Genomic DNA, 20688 nt, shown 5'->3' with positions numbered 1-20688 from the left:
TTCCTACATGTTTGACTCTTGCCCTTTGATGGCCCAGTCAAGAAGTCTGCACTATTAGACTGGAATTTTGTGTGGGCCCCAAAAAATGTTTTGGGGAAAGAATATAGTGAAACTATCATTCCACTATTACTGTAGATATATTCAGGACATTTTCTGAAATTACAATGCAAAATATTACATATAGTTCCTTTAATGTTCCAGTAATCTTTAAGTTGTCTTGAAAGAGCTGGATGGGACGGCCCACTTAGAATGACACTCGTGACCTGACTCTTCCACTGAAATGTCATCAGTAATGAGGCACTAAAACCTGCAGATGTTGCGTGTGACTGAGGCGCTTGATCTGCTAGCCACAGGCAAAGTCAAACTAAACTGCCAACTTTAAGTCGAATGATTCCTAGGTATTGACAATCGTATTATCCGGTGAAATCTCGGCACAGGTGCATAACGTGATTGTTACGATAATGAAAGAAACTCAATTTCAACTGAATGGAGTCGTAATGTACAGAACTCAACATAGCAACGGAACTAGATACGTGTCCAGTAAAGGAATCTCAGTTCTTGAGAATGGTCGTCTTTTCTTTGAATATCCAAAAACAAGCACATACAGGTATTCTGAAGGATGATTCTGAATAAGTCTGTCTGCAAATCATACAGCACCACGACAACTTCCCAGTACACTTTTACAAGGTGAATAACAGTTTAAAAATGGGCTCAGTTAAATGTTAAGAATTCCACATGGGCAAGACCTGACAAACTAAGATTGGCCAGATAAACAGAAGTAGTAATACCTTGGTATGGGAGCATGAGCACATCTGCTCTTATTACTACCTACCGTACATCGCAATCAATCACAACCCTCTGTTTGGTCACTAGCACCAACCGGCAATGATGCAATTTAAGAAAGTTTTTCCAAAAGGAGCGTTAAAACCGAGGAAAAAAAACGAAACTCTCCAGACACCTCTCCAACCACACCATTTTTTTTCTCCCTCTCCTTTAGGCTCTGTTCACCGTTGTCTTCTTTTTCTCCTCTCCGTGTAACAGAGTTAGGTGATGTAGATGCGGTGGAAGTCGTTGGCCCCGAAGGCACAGTTACATTTGGGGCACTTCCTCTGTCGGGTGTCGTAGCGCGTCTTCAGACACTCGTAGCAGAACACGTGGAAGCACTTGGTGAGCACCGTCTCCTTGTCGCGGGTGTTGCAGCACGGACAACGCAGCTTCGCCTGAAAAGGGGGGCGGATGAGAGAAAATACAGGGTCAATTTGGATAGAAGATGTACCACAATAGACAATATGTGAACCATCTCATGCATTTGATAAAACAAAAGCAAGGCTATCCCATCAAGATACGTAAAGTCTCTTGTTTCACCTTGTACTGGTTAATCTCCTCCTGCAGGATCTCATCAGCATCAGTGTACACCTCCACTTTCTTCTGTTTCTCCAGCTTTCGTCGTAGCCTGGACAGGTCCTCCTATAAGTTGGACAGTCAAATACTTTAGTAGTCAAATCAAATGTTATGTCACATTTGCCAAATTGCTTACTACAAGCCCTTAAACTAGAATGGAGTTGTAAGAAATAAGAGTTGAGAAAATATTGACTAAATAAACTAAAGGAAAAAAATTAAGGAGTAACAATAAAATAACAATAACGCGGCTATATACAGGGAGTGCCAAGACAATGTGCGGGGGTACAGTTTAGTCAAGGTAATTGATGTAATATGTACATAGGAGTAGCAGCAGCGTAAAAAAAAAAAGGGGGGGGGGGTCAATGCAAATAGTCCAGGTGGCCATATTATTAGTTGTTCAGCAGTCTTATGGCTTGGGGGTAGAGGCTGTTATAAAGCCTTTTGGACCTAGACTTAGTGCCGCTAGCAGAGAGAACAGTCTATGACTAGGGTGGCTGGAGTCTGTCAATTGTTAGGGCCTTTCTCTGACACGGCCTGGTATAGAGGTCTTGGATGGCAGGAAGCTTGGCCCCAGTGATGTACTGGGCCGTACGCACTACCCTCTGTAGTGCCATACCAGGCTTTGTAGTGCAACCAGTCAGGATGCTCTCGATGGTGCAGCTGTATAACTTTTTGAGGATGAGAACCCACGCCAAATCTTCTGTCTTCTGAGGGGGAATAGTCGTTGTCGTGCCCTCTTCACGACCATATTAAACCTACTGTTACCATTCACACGCTCTAATTTTCTCTCCCACTGTATTCGCTGAAGACTTTTAGGGGTTTGACAAATTAACATATCAGGGCTCCCTCGAAAAATATATGCTCATCTCAATGGGACTGGTTAAATAAAGGACAAATATCTAGAAAGGACAGACTTGTCAGTAGTTGTGCGTACCTGTGCTCTTTTGAGGTTGCCCAACTCCCTCTCTCTGGCGGTGCGGTTCTCAGACACAGAAACCTGGATCTCTCTCAGCTTGGACTGGGTGTGTTCCAGCTGCACCTTCAGGTCTTCAGCCAGCTGGGCTGCCTCCACCGCCTGGGGACATGGAGGGGCAAGAAACACTCAGAGATACTCCCAACAGAACGTTACAAGAAGWGTGACCAGCAATACAATTGCTCGTATTGACCTCAGTAACCATGGTATTACAGCATAAATAGTAAAAGCAGTAGTATTGGTAAGGTAACTGTGGAAGAAGAAGAGTTTAAAAGTACACTGCTCAAAAAAATAAAGGGAACACTTAAACAACACAATGTAACTCCAAGTCAATCACACTTCTGTGAAATCAAACTGTCCACTTAGGAAGCAACACTGATTGACAATAAATTTCACATGCTGTTGTGCAAATGGAATAGACAAAAGGTGGAAATTATAGGCAATTAGCAAGACACCCCCAAAAAAGGAGTGATTCTGCAGGTGGTGACCACAGACAACTTCTCAGTTCCTATGCTTCCTGGCTGATGTTTTGGTCACTTTTGAATGCTGGCGGTGCTCTCACTCTAGTGGTAGCATGAGACGGAGTCTGCAACCCACACAAGTGGCTCAGGTAGTGCAGTTCATCCAGGATGGCACATCAATGCGAGCTGTGGCAAAAAGGTTTGCTGTGTCTGTCCAGCGTAGTGTCCAGAGCATGGAGGCGCTACCAGGAGACAGGCCAGTACATCAGGAGACGTGGAGGAGGCCGTAGGAGTGCAACAACCCAGCAGCAGGACCGCTACCTCCGCCTTTGTGCAAGGAGGTGCACTGCATGTGCACAGCATGTGAAATTTATTGTCAATCAGTGTTGCTTCCTAAGTGGACAGTTTGATTTCATAGAAGTGTGATTGACTTGGAGTTACATTGTGTTGTTTAAGTGTTCCCTTTATTTTTTTGAGCAGTGTATCTTAGTAGTAGTAGTAGTAGAGGTATTGTTTTCCTACCTTCCTCTTGTTTAGTTCTAGTGCTTGTGTGCGGACTCCTAACTCTTTCTCCAGAGTGGCCAGTGAGCTCTGGAGGATGCCCTCCTTCTCCTCCAGCTTCTGTACAACCAATAGCTGAGCTTCCACCTGTGACAGACAAAGGGAACCAATCAGACCTCTTCCTCATTGGCTCAGAAACACAAGTATTATCCGGACTACTGTGAAGTGTGTATTTTATTTTTTATTTTATTTCATTTCAATAGCCAATGTGGCCCAAGATATTTTTGAGGCCAAGGTTTTCGTTTAAAAAAAAGGTTTCCCTTGCCAAATAAGTTGTGCACCGGTTTTAAATCCGCTTTGCAAGTTGCCCTGGAAATAAACACACGAAGCGATTCCATCCTCCACAGTCCCTCTCACCTGGGTCTTGAAGGTTAACACCTGGTCGGCCAGCTCCTCCTTCTCCTCCCTCAGCAGCTTGTAGATCTGGTTGGACTTGATGCGTTCCGACATCAGCTTGAAGTTGGCGTCATCCTTCTCTCTCAGCTGCTGCATCAGCCGGCTGTTCTGCTCCTGCATGTCTTCAAAGGCCTGACCTGTCACATCCATCTCGCTCAGTAGGGCCTCCTCCTCCTGGACACAATGGAGAGGCACAGGGGGGTGGGAGGTTGAAATAGTTGGCATTTGTTTTTTTATGTAACTGTTAGTTATGTAGTTTCATTTCATTGAGGCCAGAAGATGAGATATGCATAGTATTAGTAGATTTGGATAGAACACTCTGAAGTTTCTAAAACTGTTTGAATCATGTCTGTGAGTATAACAGAACTTATTTAGCAGGCGAAACCCCGAGGACAAACCATTCAGATTTTTTTCAATGGGTTTTCATTGGGAATACAGATTTCTAATTGACCTTCTTGCAGTTCCTACCGCTTCCACTGGATGTCAGTCTTTAGAAATTGGTTGAGGTTTTTTCCTTTGTGTAATGAAGAAGTACGGCCATCTTGAACGAGGGTCACTGGAAGTGTACTGTTAGTTAGAGGCGCGTGACCAGAAAGCTAGCTACAGTTTGTTTTAATCCTGTATTGAACACAGATCATCCATCTTCAATATTATCGATTATTTACGTTAAAAAATACCTAGTTGTATTACAAAAGTAGTTTGAAATGTTTTGGCAAAGTTTACAGGTAACTTTTGAGATATTTTGTAGTGACGTTGCACAAGTTGGAACCGGTGTTTTTCTGGATCAAACGCGCCAAATAAATGGACATTTTGGATATATATCGACGGAATTAATCGAACAAAAGGACCATTTGTGATGTTTATGGGACATATTGGAGTGCCAACACAGAAGCTCGTCAAAGGCATGAATTATATTTTTATTTTTGCATTTTGTGTCGCGCCTCCAGGGTTGAAATATGCTTCTCTCTTTGTTTACTCTGTTGCTATCCTCAGATAATAGCATCGTTTGCTTTTGCCGAAAAGCCTATTTGAATTCTGACATGTTGGCTGGATTCACAACCAGTGTAGCTTTAATTTGGTATCTTTCATGTGTGATTTAATGAAAGTTAGATTTTTATAGTAATTTATTTGAATTTGGCGCTCTGCATTTTTACTGGCTTTTGGCCAAGTGGGACGTTAGCGTCCCACATATCCCAGAGTAGTTAAGAGAGAGAGACAGACAGACACCTGTTACAATATGCCAGATGAAAACACATTAGATCAGTGTTATTTACAGTGCATTCGGGAACATATTCAGACCCCTTGACTTGTTCCACATTTTGTTACGTTACAGCCTTATTCTATAATGGATTAAATAGTTTCTACCCTCAATCTACATACAATAACCCATAATGACAAAGCAAAAACTGTTTTTTAGAATTTGTTGCAAAGTCTAGTGAAAGGGAATAGGCATTGTTGTGCCCTCTTCACGACTGTCTTGGTGTGTTTGGACCATGATAGTTTGTTGGTGGACACCAAGGAAATTGAAGCTCTGAACCTGCACCACTACAGCCCTGTCGATGACAATGGGGGCGTGCTCGGCCCTACTTCACGTTGAGGGAGCGGTTGTTATCCTGGCACCACACTGCCAGGTCTCTGACCTCCCTGTAGGCTGTCTCATCGTTGTCGGTGATCACTGTTGTGCCGTCTGCAAACGTAATGATGGTTTTGGAGTCGTGCTTGGCCATGCAGTCATGGGCAAACAGGGAGTACAGGAGGAGGGGTGAGCACGCACCCCTGAGGGGCCCCCATGTTGAGGATCAGCGTGGCAGATTTGTTGTTACCTACCCTTACCAGCTGGGGGGGGGGTTGGTCCATCAGGAATTCCAGGATCCAGATCCAGTTGCAGAGGAAGGTGTTAAGTCCCAGGGTCCTTAACTTAGTGATGAGCTTTGAGGGCACTATAGTGTTGAACACTGAGCTGTAGTCAATGAATAGTATTCTCACGATGTGTTCCTTTTGTCCAGGTGGGAAAGGGCAGTGTGGAGTGCAATAGCGATTGCGTCATCTGTGGATCTGTTGGGGAATTATGCGAATTGGAGTGGGTCTAGGGTTTCCGGGATGATGGTGTTGAAGTGAGCCATGACCAGCCTTTGAAAGCACTTCATGGCTACCGACGTGAGTGCTACAGGGCAGTAGTCATTTAGGCAGGTTACCTTTGCTTTCTTGGGCACAGGGACTATGGTGGTCTGCTTGAAACATGTAGGTAATTACAGACTTGGTCAGGGAGAGGTTGAAAATGTCAGTGAAGACACCTGCCAGTTGGTCAGCGCATGTCCTGAGTACACTTCCTGGTAATCCTTCTGGGCCTGCGGCCTTGTGAATGTTGACCTGTTTAAAAGGTCTTACTCACATCGGCTGCGGAGAGCGTGATCACACAGTAGTACGGAACAGCTGGTGCTCTCATGCATTCAGTGTTGCTTGCCTCGAAGCGCGCATAGAGGTAATTGAGCTTGTCTGGTAGGCTCGTGTCACTGGGCAGCTCGTGGCTGTGCTTCCCTTTGTAATCGGTAATAGTTTGCAAGCCCTGCAACATCCAGATGTGTGTCGGAGCCGGTGTAGTACGATTCGATCTTAGTCCTGTATTGACGCTTTGCCTGTTTGATGGTTCGTCGGAGAGCAAAGCGGGATTTCTTATAAGCGTCCGGGTTAGAGTCTTGCTCCTTGAAAGCGGCAGCCCTACCCGTTAGCTCAGTATGGATGAAGCCAGTGACTGATGTGGTGTACTCCTCAATGCCATCGGAAGAATCCCGGAACATTTTCCAGTTTGTGCTAGCAAAAAGTCCTGTAGCTTAGCATCTGCATCATCTGACCACTTCCCTATTGAGCGAGTCACTGGTACTTCCTGCTTTAGTTCTTGCTTGTAAGCAGGAATCAGGAGGATAGAGTTATGGTCAGATTTGCCAATTTGAGGGCGAGGGAAAGCTTTGCACGCTTCTGTGCGTGGAGTAAAGGTGGTCTAGAGTTTTTTTCCCCCTCTGGTTGCACGTATAACATGCTGGTAGAAATGAGGTAAAACAGATTAAAGTTCCCTTGAATAATTTTTTATTTAACTAGGCAAATCAGTTAAGAACATATTATTATTTATAATGATGGCCAAGGAACAGTGGGATAACTGCCTTGTTCAGGGGCAGAACGACAGACTTTTTACCATGTCAGCTCGGGGATTCGACCTTTCAATTACTGGCCCAACGCTCTAACCACTAGGCTACCTGCCGCCCCATTAAAGTCCCCGGCCACTAGGAGCACCGCCTCTGGCTGAGCATTTTCTTGTTTGCTTATGGCCTTATACAGCTCGTTGAGTGCGGTCTTAGTGCCAGCATTGGTTTGTGGTGGTAAATTGACAGCTATGAAAAATATAGATAACCTATTTTTGGTAAATAGTGTGGTCTATGGGTTATCATGAGATACTCTACCTCAGGCGAGCAAAACCTTGAGACTTCCTTAATATTAGATTTTGTGCACCAGCTGTTGTTGACAAATAGACACAGTCAGTCACCCCTCGTCTTACCGGAGGCAGCTGTTCTATCTTGCCGATGCACGGAAAACACAGCCAGTTGTATGTTATCCATGTAGTCGTTCAGCCACGACTCGGTAAAACATAAGATACTACAGTTAACGTCCCGTTGCTAGGATAGTCTTCATCGTAGTTCATCCAGTTTATTATCCAATGATTGCACGTTGGCTAATAGTACGGAAGGTGGAGGCGGGTTACCCACTCGCCGTCGGATTCTTACAAAGCACACCGACCTACGTCCCCAATATCGCTATCTCTTATTCATGCGAATGCTAGGGATTTGGTCCTTGTCAGGTGTCTGAAGAAAATCCTTTGCGTCCGACTCGTTAAAGAAAATAATCTTTGTCCAGTAAGAGGGGAGTGATTGCTGTTCTGATATCCAGTAGCTCTTTTTTGGTCATAAGAGATGGTGGTAGAAACATTATGTACAAAATAAGTTACAAATAACGCAAAACACACAATCACAATTGGTTAGGAGCCCGTAAAACAGCAGCCATCTCCTCTGGCTCCATTAGTCTTACTAATATCACAATTACATAGTTGTTCAGACCCTTTAATCAGTACTTTATTGAAGCACCTTTAGCAGAGATTACAGCCTCAAGTGTTCTTGGGTATGACCCTACAAGCTTGGCACACCTGTATTTGGGGAGTTTCTCCCATTTTTCTCTGCAGATCCTGTCAAGGTTGGATGGTTAGAGTCCGCTGCACAGCTATTTTCAGGTCTCTCCAGAGATGTTCGATCGGGTTCTAATCCGGGCTCTGGCTGGACCACTCGAGGGCATTGAGATTTGTCCCGAAGCCACTGCTGCATTGTCTTGGCTGTATGCTTTAGGGTCATTGTCTTGTTGGAAGGTGAACTGGTGAAGTGCTGCAGAGATGGTTGTACTTCTGGAAGGTTCTTCCATCTCCACAGAGGAACTCTGGAGCTCTGTCAGAGTGACTATCGGGTCCTTAGGTCACCTCCCTGACCAAGGCCCTTCTCCCCAGATTGCTCAGTTTGGCCGGGCGGCCAAAGCATCTTGGTGGTTCCAAACTTCTTCCATTTAAGAATGATGGGGACCTTCAATGCTGCAGAATGTTTTTGGTACCCTTTCCCAGAWCTGTGCCTCGACATGATCCTATCTCGGAGCTCTTTGGAAAATTCCTTCGACCTCATGGCTTGGTTTTTGCTCTGACATGCACTGTCAACTGTTGGACGTTATATAGACAGGTGTGTGTCTTTACAAATCATATCCAATCAATTGAATTTACCTCAGGTGGACTCCAATAAAGTTGTAGAAAGATCAAGGATGATCAATGGAAACAGGATGCACCTGAGCTCAATTTCGAGTCTCATCGCAAAGGTTCTGAATACTTATGTAAATATGGTATCTGTTTTTTTCTTTTAATACATTTGCAAACATTTCTAAAAACCTGTTTTTGCTTTGTCATTATGGGGTATTGTGTGTAGATTGAGGATAAATGACATTTTATTACAATTTTAGAATATGACTAATGTAGCAAAATTTSTCAAAGTCAAGGGGCCTGAGTACTTTCCGACTGCACTGTATCTTGCAATGTACCTGAACGTATCTCACACAATGTCATTTTAACTACACTGAACAATATAAAAACGCAACATGCAACCATTTCAAAATTTTTACTGAGTTAAAGTTCATATAAGGAAATCAGTCAATTGAAATACATTCATTATGCCCTAATCTATGGATTTCACATGACTGGGAAAACAGATATGCATCTGTAGGTCACAGATGCCTTAAAAAAGAGGTAGGGGCATGGATCAGAAAACCAGTCAGTATCTGGCATGACCACCTCATGCAGCGCAACACATGTCCTTCGCATAGAGTTGATCAGGCTGTTGATTGTGGCCTGTGGAATGTTGTCCCACTCCTCTTGAATAGTTGTGCGAAGTTGCTGAACATTGGCGGGAACTGGAACACGCTGTCGTACACGTCGATCCAGAGCATCCCAAACATGTTCAACTGGTGACATGTCTGGTGAGTATGCAGGCCATGGAAGAGATGGGACATTTTCAACTTCCAGGAATTGTGTACAACACCCTGCAACATGGAGCCATGCATTATCGTGCCGAAACATGAAGTGATGGCGGCAGCAGATCAATCGCATGACAATGGGCCTCAGGATCTTGTGCATTCAAATTGCTATAGATAAAATGCAATTGTGTTCATTGTCTGTAGCTTATGCCCGCCCATATAATAACCACACTGCCACCATGGGGCCCTCTGTTAACAACATTGACATCAGCAAACCGCTCGCCCACAAGTTCGCCCTCACGTCTGCCCGGTGAAATCAGTGAAGAGCACACTTCTCCAGCGTGCCAGTGGCCATCGAAGGTGAGCATTTGCCCACTGAAGTCGGTTACATCTCCGAACTGCAGTCAGCTAAAAACCCTGGACCAGGACCTCCACATCCGGCTTCCTCACCTGCGGGATCATCTGAGACCAGCCACCCGGACAGCTGATGAATCTGTGGGTTTCCACAACCGAAGAATTCCTGCACAAATCTGGGCTGGTGTGGTTACACATGGTCTGCCGGTTGGACGTACTGCCAAATTCTCTAAAACGACGTTGGAGCCGGCTTATGTTAGAGAAATGAACATTCAATTCTCTGGCAACAGCTCTGGTAGACATTCCTGTAGTCAGCATGCCAATTGCATGCTCCCTCAAAACTTGAGACATCTGCGGCATTGTGTGACCAAACTGCACATTTTAGAGTGGCCTTTTCTTGTCTACCAGCACAAGGTGCACCTATGTAATAATCATGCTTCTTGATTTCACACACCTGTCAGGTGGATGGATTATCTTGGCAAAGGAGACATGGTGCTCACTAAGYTTTTTGTGTGTATGGAAAACTTCTAGCATCTTTTATTTCAGCTCATGAAACATGGGACCAACACTTTACATGTTGCGTTTATATTTTTGTTCAGTGTAATATGTATCAACGGACTTCACTTTGACGCTTCATCTGAACAGCATTGCGTTGAGATATAGGGTAGGACAATTTTACGACTGTATTGTCTATTGACAATGTTTGACAGCCATCGTCGATGGTGATGACATTGTGATGTCACAAACGATGGTTTAGTATATTTAAATTTTTACTGCACCTCCGGAGTCTGGCAGGACACAACAGCAAGACGACATACCAAATGGCCTATTCCCCATTTGTCATAGCTTAATACATATATGGTAGTTATATATGGTAGACTATTAACATAATGCAAGAGAACAATGTAGAAACAGCGGATAGCACCAAAGCAGCACAAAATGTCAGACAGGTCCTAACATGTTTTTCCCCCTCTCCAATGTCGGATGATCATGGGCCTTTTGCAGCTAACAATTAGTTGTCTGGCTTATTGTTTTAAAATCTTGATTTCCCCTTTCTCCACAATCCTCATTCGATTCGAATGTGACTTGTTGGCCTCGACATAACCCACTCTCAACCATTGAATTAACCTAGTGGCCTAACGGAGTTCCATCTCAGAAAGTTGTTTGCGATTAGCCTCAATAAAAACAGTAAAGTAATAATGAGAACAAACAATAGCAAGATTGGTCAAGTAAACCAGAAACCTAAGGCAAAATAAATTGTGCTGTTGGAAAATCCCTTCTTGCGAACCAAACAGCCAATAATATAGGCTGATACCATAGGCTACTGTCAATACAAGTTGCACTAAACATTACTTTCACAAGTTAAACTAATACATATAATATTGTCAGTGTTTATTCATGTCATTGAATTGCTCAACAGGTAATTGGGCATAAGCTCCCGCAGCAGCACATTCAGAAAGCTGGAACGAAAAACAAATGAATGATAATTCTGTGTTTTCAATAACTTAATTTGTGCATTTATATAAAAACGAACAATCAGATAAAAATACTATTTAGCCTATAACATTCTTTATAACACTTGAATGAACATTGGCTTAGGCTAAAAATGAATAGGCCTATTATCCTTAGGCTATGCCATTTGCCCATCGAACTGTGTCACAGCATCATCGGACTGAGCTTGTTGTCATTGCAGGCAATCGCAACGCTGTGCGTTACAGGGAAGACATCCTCCTCCCTCAAGTGGTACCCTTCCTGCAGGCTCATCCTGACATGACCCTCGAGCATGACAATGCCACCAGCCATACTGCTCGTTCTGTGCGCGATTTCCTGCAAGGCAGGAATGTCAGTGTTCCGCCATGGCCAGCGAAGAGCCCGGATCTCAATCCCATTGAGCACGTCTGAGACCTGTTGGATCGGAGGGTGAGGGCTAGGGCCATTCCCCCCAGAAATGTCCTGAAACTTGCAGGTGCCTTGGTGGAAGAGTGGGGTATCATCTCACAGCAAGAACTGGCAAATCTGGTGCAGTCCATGAGGAGATGCACTGCAGTACTTAATGCAGCTGGTGGCCACACCAGATACTGACTGTTACTTTTGATTTTGACCCCCCCTTTGTTCAGGGACACATTATTCCAATTCTGTTAGTCACATGTCTGTGGAACTTGTTCATGTTAGGTTCATGCAAATACTTACACATGTTAAGTTTGCTGAAAATAAATTCAGTTCACAGTGAGAGGACGTTTCTTTTTTTTGCTGAGTTTGTTTTATTACTTTTTACACCTTTTTCATGATATCGAATTGGTAGTTACAGTCTTGTCCCATCGCTGCAACTCTCGTACAGAGTCAGAGGCGAAGGTCGAGAGCACAACCCCGCCAAGCCGCACTGCTTCTTGACACACTGCTTAATTAACCCAGAAGCCAGCCGCACCAATGTGTTGGAGGAAACACTGTACAGCTGCGACCGAAGTCAGCGTGCATGCGCCAGGCCGCCCACAAGGTGTCGCTAGAGCACGATGGGAAACGGACATCCCAGCCAGCTAAACCCTCCCCTAACCCGGACAACGCTGGGACAATTGCGCGCTGCCTCATGGGTCTCCCGATCGCGGCCGGCTGCAACACAGCCCGGGATCAAACCCGGATCTGTAGTGACGCATCTAGCACGACTACTGTGCCACTCGGGAGGCCACTGATTAGTATTTTTATGGACAAGAGAAACATAACCCTACCAATTTGAAACCCCGTCCTCTAAGTGCAATACCTCACTTATTCCATTGAAATCCCCGGTCAAAAGAAACAAAGAAATGGCAAAGCCAAGGCAAACCCACCGCAATTGTGATATTGAACATATTCAGCACCTCTGCAAAAGGTTTGAATGTGTAGTGGAAATACAGTACCTGTTTGGTGGCCGTGAGCTTCTTCTGTAGGTGATCGATCGTCTCCTCTGCCACGCGTATCTTCCTGAGAGCGTCCTCATCAGCCAGCTTCTTGCTCTCCTTCCTCTCCCTCTCCTCCAGCTCTCGAACCCGCACCCGCAACTCATCCACCTGGGACACAGAGGGTGGATTTAGGTATAACACACGGACTGAGACACTACTTCAGCTTGTAGTGGGGGTTAGATTCAGATAACACTAACCACCTCATGAATTGACTTTGAATGATAACCTACAGTTCAGGTTGGAATTTGAAGAAGTCAAAGAGCAAACCTCGGCTTTAGACTTGCGCTCTGCTGCCATAAGCTGCACTTTGTCTCGCTGCTCTTTGGGAGCTGATTTATACATGTCCAAAAGTAGCTTCATCTCCTTCTGAGACTCCTGGGCTTTCCTGAGGGGAGAGGAGAATGAACAGTAGAAGAGTTAGCACTACCTAACTCCAGAATAAAACAATGAGTTAAGTCCTCTACTATATGACAGTACCCTTAATTCGATATAAAATATGAGTTGTGTGTTCTGTGACCAAAAACTAAACATACTTAAGTTCCGCCCTCAGCATCTTCAGAGTGTCCGAATCTTTTCTCTTCAACTCTTCGCTGCGCTGTCGCTCCCTTTCTCGCTCCCTCTCTCGCTCCCTCTCGGCCTCCCTCTCCCTCTCCCGGGACCGCTGTCTCTCCAGCTCCCTCCTCCTCTCCTCCTCCTCTTCTTGGTCTTCGTCCTCTTCTTTCTTYACCTCCAGGCTGTCGCTCACCGGCTCCTCCAACGACAGAAGCCCAGTGTCACCACTCTGGCACCGCAACTGACAAAGGGACAGGGATAGAAAATGGTTTTGGGAAACCGATCGCATTTATCACATTGTCGTACCAAATATCATGATTCAAGTGTCATGTTTATCCTTAATTATTAACCAAATATTGTGCATCTCAAGTTTTGTTGAACCATGACCTAACCACCTCACCAGGGCAAACTCCAGGCTGTAGTTAACCTATAATAAKGGTCCAGAGTTTATGACCTGGTCAGGTCCTATGGCTCTATCTATGAACTACGCATATTGATTAAATATTCTTAGGGAGCAGAAGAAAGTCTATTGGTCTCACGTGCAGGATCAGCTGCCTACCTTGTTAATCTCCATCTGTGTTTCTCTGAGCTTCCGCTTGTAGCGCTGCACGTCACCTTTCAGCTGGTGGTTGTGGTTCTGGAGGCTGCTGATGAGGTGTCGCATCTCTCTGTTGATTGGGCCTAAGGGAAAGATCAAACRGGACAGAGGTGTCGATAAGATAATGACCATGCGTTTCAGTCAGCGCTGTCGCAGTGTTTTGTCCAACTATTGTTGGTGRCGTAAACTTGTGAGCAATATGGATAGTGATAACAGGATAGGATACATTCCTCCCAAACACAGTCAACATCCTTGGTTACAGAACATTTTTTAAATAAACAAGACATGCATATATTACTAAGCACATAAGATCACTGACAATCGTTCATTCAAACTTCACAGAAAAACGAGCTTTTTTATGAGAAACCTTTAGTGATAGAAACAAGCCTAGGGCGTGGGAGGTGTTGTGGAGATTATGATACGTTACCTGCTTGCTCATTGGCCGCCAGGTTCTGCTCAAACTCGATACGCAGCATTTCATACTCCTTGCGCACCTGGGCCAGCGTGTCTTCCAGCTGGATGACCTCAGTGCGGAGCTTCTTCTGTAGTGACAGCTCGTCACTCTGAAAAGATGACGAACAACAGCAACTTTTGTTGACGGCTGTCAAACAGCGACATCACACCAATCTCTGACCTCATGACTACTAGTGTTGGCCATTTTTTATAGATTGTGACGTAATCCACKTTCACGGTTGCCACGACATTACCTTTCCAACCACATATATTCCTTTTGTATTCATGACATACGTGCCAGACCTGGGTTCAAGTAGTATTAGTTCTCTATCAAATACTTTAGATGTGCCAGGCAAGCTCAATCAAGCACAATGGAACCAATGGAATCGTCCCAAAAGTKCAAACCCCATCCATCTGGTACCCCAGACAGGCTCAATCAAGCACAGTTAAAGCATATAAAAAAACAGGTCTGATACGCTGAAATTCTGATTTTAAATCAGTGGCTCCCTCCTACACTTAAGTCATTTGTCCGTTTATCTTATCCAAAGCAACAACCAGTGCATTGAACTAAGGGAGGTAAAAGTTCACAATGACTGCAAGTAAAACTGCAAGTAAAACTTATCTGCTAAATTAGTGCTTCTGACCTCCATATGCTCTATCTGTCTGAGGTGGGCGTTCTTGGCGGTGAGGAGCAGGGCCCGGGCCTCGTCCAGCTGGGTCTTCACCCCGAGAGACTCGTTGTAAAGCAGTGAGAACTGGGACTGCAGGCACTTGTAGTCCGCGGTCTCCTTCACCACCTCCTCTGGAATATTTTTCAGGTCCAACTGAAAAGGAGTTAAGTGAGTGAGTTATCCCCCCCCCCCCTCATACACTGTAAGAGGCTTCGGGACCTGGTGAAAAACTATATAAATGCAATCAATTTGGGATAGAGTAAACAGAAAAGTAAATACATTCATTGATATTACATACAGAGCATAGATTCAATGATCATAATGACAAACACAAGTTGTGTTTATACATTCGACAATTATTGTCTTCCTTGACTTGACACCTGACTCATCAAGACTGTCTAAATAGTCAGCATATCCTTTGTTAAGCAGACAAGAGTATTGCAGTGAGTTTAGTCTTGTATCCTCTCAGAGGAGACGACTTCTGCACCTTGAGCTTCTCACTCTCCCTCACAGCCTCTTGGAGCTCCTGCTGTAGTTTCTCCAGTTCCGCCATGCGATTGTTGGCCAGCTCCTGGTTTTGCTCCAACTCTGCATTCAGGCTCTCAAACTAACAGACATATTAATGACAGTATGAAGTTAAATTATTATCACTTTTGGCACCAATTTAACTCCATATGACTGGGTTGGAATACAACAATGTATCAAAACAAGACTGAAGGGAAGCTCAGGAATACGAAAACAAAAAACAAAAAAAAGAAGTGACAAGTCTGCACTCACCTTCTGTATATTGAGAGTTATCTGGCCTCCGGGTAGCCCCCCTGAGCTGCCAGTGGTGTAGTAACCCGAGTTCAACTGGACAGAACAATCATAAGAGGTGTTTAGCGAACTTGGCCCGTACATTAGTACAGACACTAACCCAGAAATATTACAATAGTAATATAGATGTGGTTACAGTCTTCATTTAGACTGTACAATATCAAAACATGATTTTACCCATGTACATACAGCAGGACATAGGTAAACACACACAGCTGTGATTCAATGGCTGGCATGCTCTGATGCCTTATCGCTGGACATAGATGCATAATGGAGAGTGACGTCAGCAATGATGAGGCACAGGACTATACACACACACACATAGAGTATACACACCCACCCACGCACACAAATGAAACAAACCTGCTCAAGTGCTTCAGCGAGATGCTTGTTGAGCTTCTGTTCCCTCTTACGGAGCTTCTCGATGTCCCACTGCAGATCCTCCACAGCAGTCTCCATCTCAGACACCTTGGTCTCCGAGCTCGTCACCTTATCCACAAGCTCATTGTACTGAACAAGAGAAGTACAGATGAGAGAACGTTTGATTAAGAAATTGACTGGATGAGTTTACACAATCGCCATGTATTACCACCGATGAGAAATGGCAGACCTTCATATTGAGGATACAAAAGCCTGAGAACACACCGTGGAGATGTGGGCATTCACAATCCACCCACACACACCCACCCACACACAMTACATTATAGGATGAGGCAAAGTACCTCCATAGACATCTTGTGGTGTCTGCCCTGCAGGGAGGAGGCCAGGTCTTGCAGTCTGCTATTCTCCTCCAGCAGAGTGCGATTCAGACGGAGCAGCTCTTCCTGGCCGTCGTCCTCACACACTGACAAAGACAACACAGTTACTAGGGTTACTCAACTGTGAATGTCACAGTAGGGAACTCCTCTACATGTTTATGCCACATTTAGAACCCAAATGCTTCCACAACAACAAAGTGAAATAAACTATTGTCCCTAGTGAGTCTGAATAGTTACCCGCGGACTGGATCTGGGTGCATAGGCCGTCGATGCGGCTGTGCAACCTGTCGAAGACGCAGACCATGCAAGCAGCGGCCTCTTTGCTAAACTGCATCCTGTCCTGCAGCTGCAGGCTGAGCTCCTCCTCACTGCTGTTGTCCAGAATGGAGAGGAAGGCCTTGGCACTCTCACTGAGGGAAGTAGTGGGCGGCGGTGCTACAGACCATGGTGATAAGTAAAAATGGACAGGAGGACTTAGGATGTGGTTGAAAATATAAAATGTGGCATAAGTGCTAGAAAGGTGTACTGCTTTGTTACGTTTCCATACCTCACATCAGTTATTACAGGTGGCAAAGCAATGGACTTGGAGGTATCACTACTGCGGATCAGTGGCTAGGTTGAGCGAGCGAGAGAGCAGGGATCATCTTTACCTGTTGTCGAGTCCTGCTGTGGTTCAGGAGCTTTCTCCATAACATCAGGTGGGGGAGGCTGTTGCTCCTCGTGTTCTGGTGCTGGAGGAGGGGGTGGTGGGATCATCATACCATCCTCTTCTATTGGGGTWGGGGCAGAGACCGGCATAGTAGGCGTTGCCGGGACCACCGTGGGGTCAATGCGTAGGCGCAGGATGTGAACATTTTCTTCCAACTGGAAGTTAAAGAAAGAGTAATTCAGTATGTGTGGGGGTTAAATTTTAGGTTAAGCATACAGTACAAGTCAAAGGTTTGGACACACCTACTCATTCAAAGGGTAATTTTTTTTTTTTTTTTTATAACAGTGAAGACATCAAAACTGAAGTAACACATATGGAATCATGTAGTAACCAAAAAAGTGTTAAACAAATCAAAATGTATTTTAGATTCTTCAAAGTAGCCACCCTTTGCCTTGATGACAGCTTTGCACACTCTTGGCATTCTGTCAACCAGCTTCATGAGTTAGTCACCTGGAATGCATTTCAATTAACTGTTGTGCCTTGTTAAAAGTACATTTGTTGAATTTCTTTCCTTCTTAATGCGTTTGAGCCAATCAGTTGTGTTGTGACAAGGTAGGGGTGGTATACAGAAGATAACCCTACTTGGTAAAATACCAAGTCCATATTATGGCAAGAACAGCTCAAATAAGCAAAGCGAAATGAAAGTCCATCATTACTTTAACACATGAAGGTCAGTCAATCCAGAAGATTTCAAGAACTGAAAGTTTCTTCAAATGCCGTCGCAAAAACCATCAAGCGCTAGGAATGAAGATCCAGAGTTACTTCTAAGTTCATTAGAGTTAGCCTCAGAAATTGCAGCCAAAATAAATGTTTCACAGAGTTCAAGTAACAGACATCTCAACATCAAGTGTTCAGAGGAGACTGCATGAATCAGGCCTCCATGGTCGAATTGCTGCAAAGAAACCACTACTAAAGTTCACCAATAATAAGAAGAGACTTGCTTGGGCCAAGAACCACGAGCAATGGACATTAGACCGATGGAAATCTGTCCTTTGGTCTGATGAGTCCAAATTTGAGATTTTTGGTTCCAACCGCCGTGTCTTTGTGAGATGCAGAGTAGGTGAATGGATGATCTCCGTATGTGCAGTTCCCACCGTGAAGCATGGAGAAGGAGGTGTGATGGTGCTTTGCCGGTGACACTGTTGGTGATTTATTTAGAATTCAAGGCACACTTAACCAGCATGGCTACCACAGCATTCTGCAGCGATACGCCATCCCATCTGGTTTGGGCAGTGGGACTATCATTTGTTTTTCCACAGGACAATGACCCAACACACCTCCAGACTGTGTAAGGGCTATTTGACCAAGAAGGAGAGTGATGAAGTGCTGCATCAGATGACATGGCCTCCAATCACTCGACCTAAACCCAATTGAGATGGTTTGGGATGAGTTAGTCCGCACAGTGAAGGAAAAGCAGCCAACAACTGCTCAGCATATGCGGGAACTCCATCAAAACTGTTGGAAAAGCATTCCAGGTGAAGCTGGTTGAGAGACTGCCAAGAGTGTGCAAAGCTGTCATCAAAGCAAAGGGTGGCTACTTTGAAGAATCTAGAATCTATTTTGATTTGTTTAACACTTTTTTGGTAACTACATGATTCCATATGTGTTACTTCAGTTTTAAAGTCTTCACTATTATATATATTTTTAAATAACCCTTGAATGAGTAGGTGTGTCCAAACTTTTGACTGGTACTGTATGTCTATGATCCTTCAAGGCAGCAAACGATTGTGGAATGTACGTACCTGGGACCAGTAACGATTAACAATGAGCAGTGTGGTATCATCAGTGGCTTGTCGCTTTTCCAGCTTCTCGATCTTCTCTCGCAGCTCATCCTCCATGGTCTGCCTCTGCTCCAGACGCTCACTCAGCTTCTTATTCTTAAACTGGATCACTTTCATGTCCATTTCCTCCTGCAGATGTGAAATACATGATAATGAAGATGATAACCATGTAGGAGGGTTAATATACTTCATTATAGAAAAGACGTGGAGGCAAAAAAATAGTGACTCACCGTAGAGGACACTCCCCCAATGCGTATTGGCTCAATGAGAGTGGTGGTGGTCTTCTCCTCTTTTTTACTCTTTTTCTCAGGTGGACCAGGGGGGCTGTCCCCACCTGAGACTCGCTTCCCTCCCCCGGTGCCAGACATCATTGCTGCTTATGCAACCTAAGTGTGACAGCTGTTTTAGGACACAAAGCTGATAAACTGTACATTTCGTTTCAACATAATTCATCAGCTGACTATGTACTCTGTGATGGCGAAAGAGACATTTAGCAATAGACATTTAGCGTTGATGACAAGACTGATTATCTCCCCTTGTCAACAACACGAGGGTTTTGTCATTGTGTCACCAACTCTTGAAGTTAAATTTCGCTAATGTTACTGAAGCTAACGACTATCTGGTATCTAACTACAAATAATTTGTGTTTGTTTCTTACAATTGTTGGCCAATAAATTTAGATTTGTAAATGTCAATTCAATTAAGGCCAGAATGTCCCGCTAGCTAACTTGCAAGCTATCCAGTTTCCGATGTTAGAATTATGTGCACCTAAACTTGCAAAGTGGCCATCAAAAACTTGGCATGTGTATGCATGTACATTAGCTACCTAAATAGCGGTAGTTGCGTCTTAGCTATATTTTACTACCTAGTATAGCTTTTGCAAGAATCTATCTAGCTAACAGGCTAATGCTGGCTGTAAAGAATGCTAGCAGATTAGCAACTGTGAGTACAATGGCTGGGAGTATAATACGGCGTATTTCCTCGAATCAGTTTCGAATGCAATCATATATAAGGTAGTATTAATTAATTCACGTTTTTATTTCACGATCACTAAGAAATATGACAAACCTTTCAGAAAGAGACCTCGTACAACATTACCACTAACCGGAGATGACGACAGTAGCTATTTCCTGTATAGCACGGTAAGTGTACTTCTTCTTCTTCTTCTATGAGGTTTAACAGCGGTTGGCATCCAATTTGTTGCATTACCGCAACCTACTAACTGGAGTACAACTCCCTTACACTTTGCTTGCTAGATAAAATGTAATATATACCCTACCATCTAACACTACAATCACTAATTTCAAAATAAAATAAACACCACCCTACTCCACTAATTAAATGTATTTTTTCCTTCCTCATGTCATCATCCTGAAAGGATGGGACATCACCACTTAACACACCCTGTAACTCTTCTGATGTCAAGTCTGGCACACCCAAATACCTCTCTGCAGCTGCCACCACAACCTAAATTTTCTGCGACTTCCGTTCCATTCCTGCCGTACAGTTGATAACCACTGCTATAAATCCAGTCTTACTGAACTTTATATAACTTTTTTGGCTTATCCCACTGTACTGGTATATCTCTACCACTCTCACTACTCCTCCCCTTCTGCACACTTCTCACACCTTGGACCCTCCCTCCTACACACTGCTGCCACATGCCCATAAGCTTGACACCTGTAACATCGTAATGTATTCGGCACATACGCTCGTACAGG

At 44.3% G+C, this 20688-nt stretch overlaps 1 protein-coding gene across 2 annotated transcripts; it reads right to left on the bottom strand.

The window, feature by feature from the left end:
- Nucleotides 1–555: 555 nt before the first annotated feature.
- Nucleotides 556–20116, bottom strand: LOC111976220 (E3 ubiquitin-protein ligase BRE1B). Of its 2 annotated transcripts, none has more exons than XM_024004968.2 (20): nucleotides 20036–20116; nucleotides 19198–19353; nucleotides 18929–19096; nucleotides 17128–17341; nucleotides 16715–16912; nucleotides 16442–16563; nucleotides 16083–16229; nucleotides 15681–15755; nucleotides 15391–15510; nucleotides 14877–15056; nucleotides 14207–14342; nucleotides 13741–13862; nucleotides 13163–13422; nucleotides 12897–13014; nucleotides 12588–12737; nucleotides 3754–3966; nucleotides 3358–3483; nucleotides 2336–2476; nucleotides 1366–1467; nucleotides 556–1220 (listed from the first exon to the last, which is right to left on the bottom strand). In XM_024004968.2, the coding sequence occupies exons 2-20, from the start codon at nucleotides 19336–19338 to the stop codon at nucleotides 1044–1046; spliced, it is 2910 nt and encodes a 969-aa protein (XP_023860736.1). In that variant the 5' UTR covers nucleotides 19339–19353; nucleotides 20036–20116; the 3' UTR covers nucleotides 556–1043. The 2 variants fall into 2 exon arrangements, with proteins under 2 accessions (XP_023860736.1, XP_023860735.1); XM_024004967.2 differs by having other exon boundaries at nucleotides 19198–19366; nucleotides 20036–20100.
- Between the last annotated feature and the right edge of the window lie 572 nt (nucleotides 20117–20688).

The sequence above is a fragment of the Salvelinus sp. IW2-2015 genome, linkage group LG17 (genome assembly GCF_002910315.2).
Source record: "Salvelinus sp. IW2-2015 linkage group LG17, ASM291031v2, whole genome shotgun sequence".
NCBI classification, from domain to species: Eukaryota; Metazoa; Chordata; class Actinopteri; order Salmoniformes; family Salmonidae; genus Salvelinus; species Salvelinus sp. IW2-2015.
This window is presented reverse-complemented; position numbering and strand designations above follow the sequence as displayed.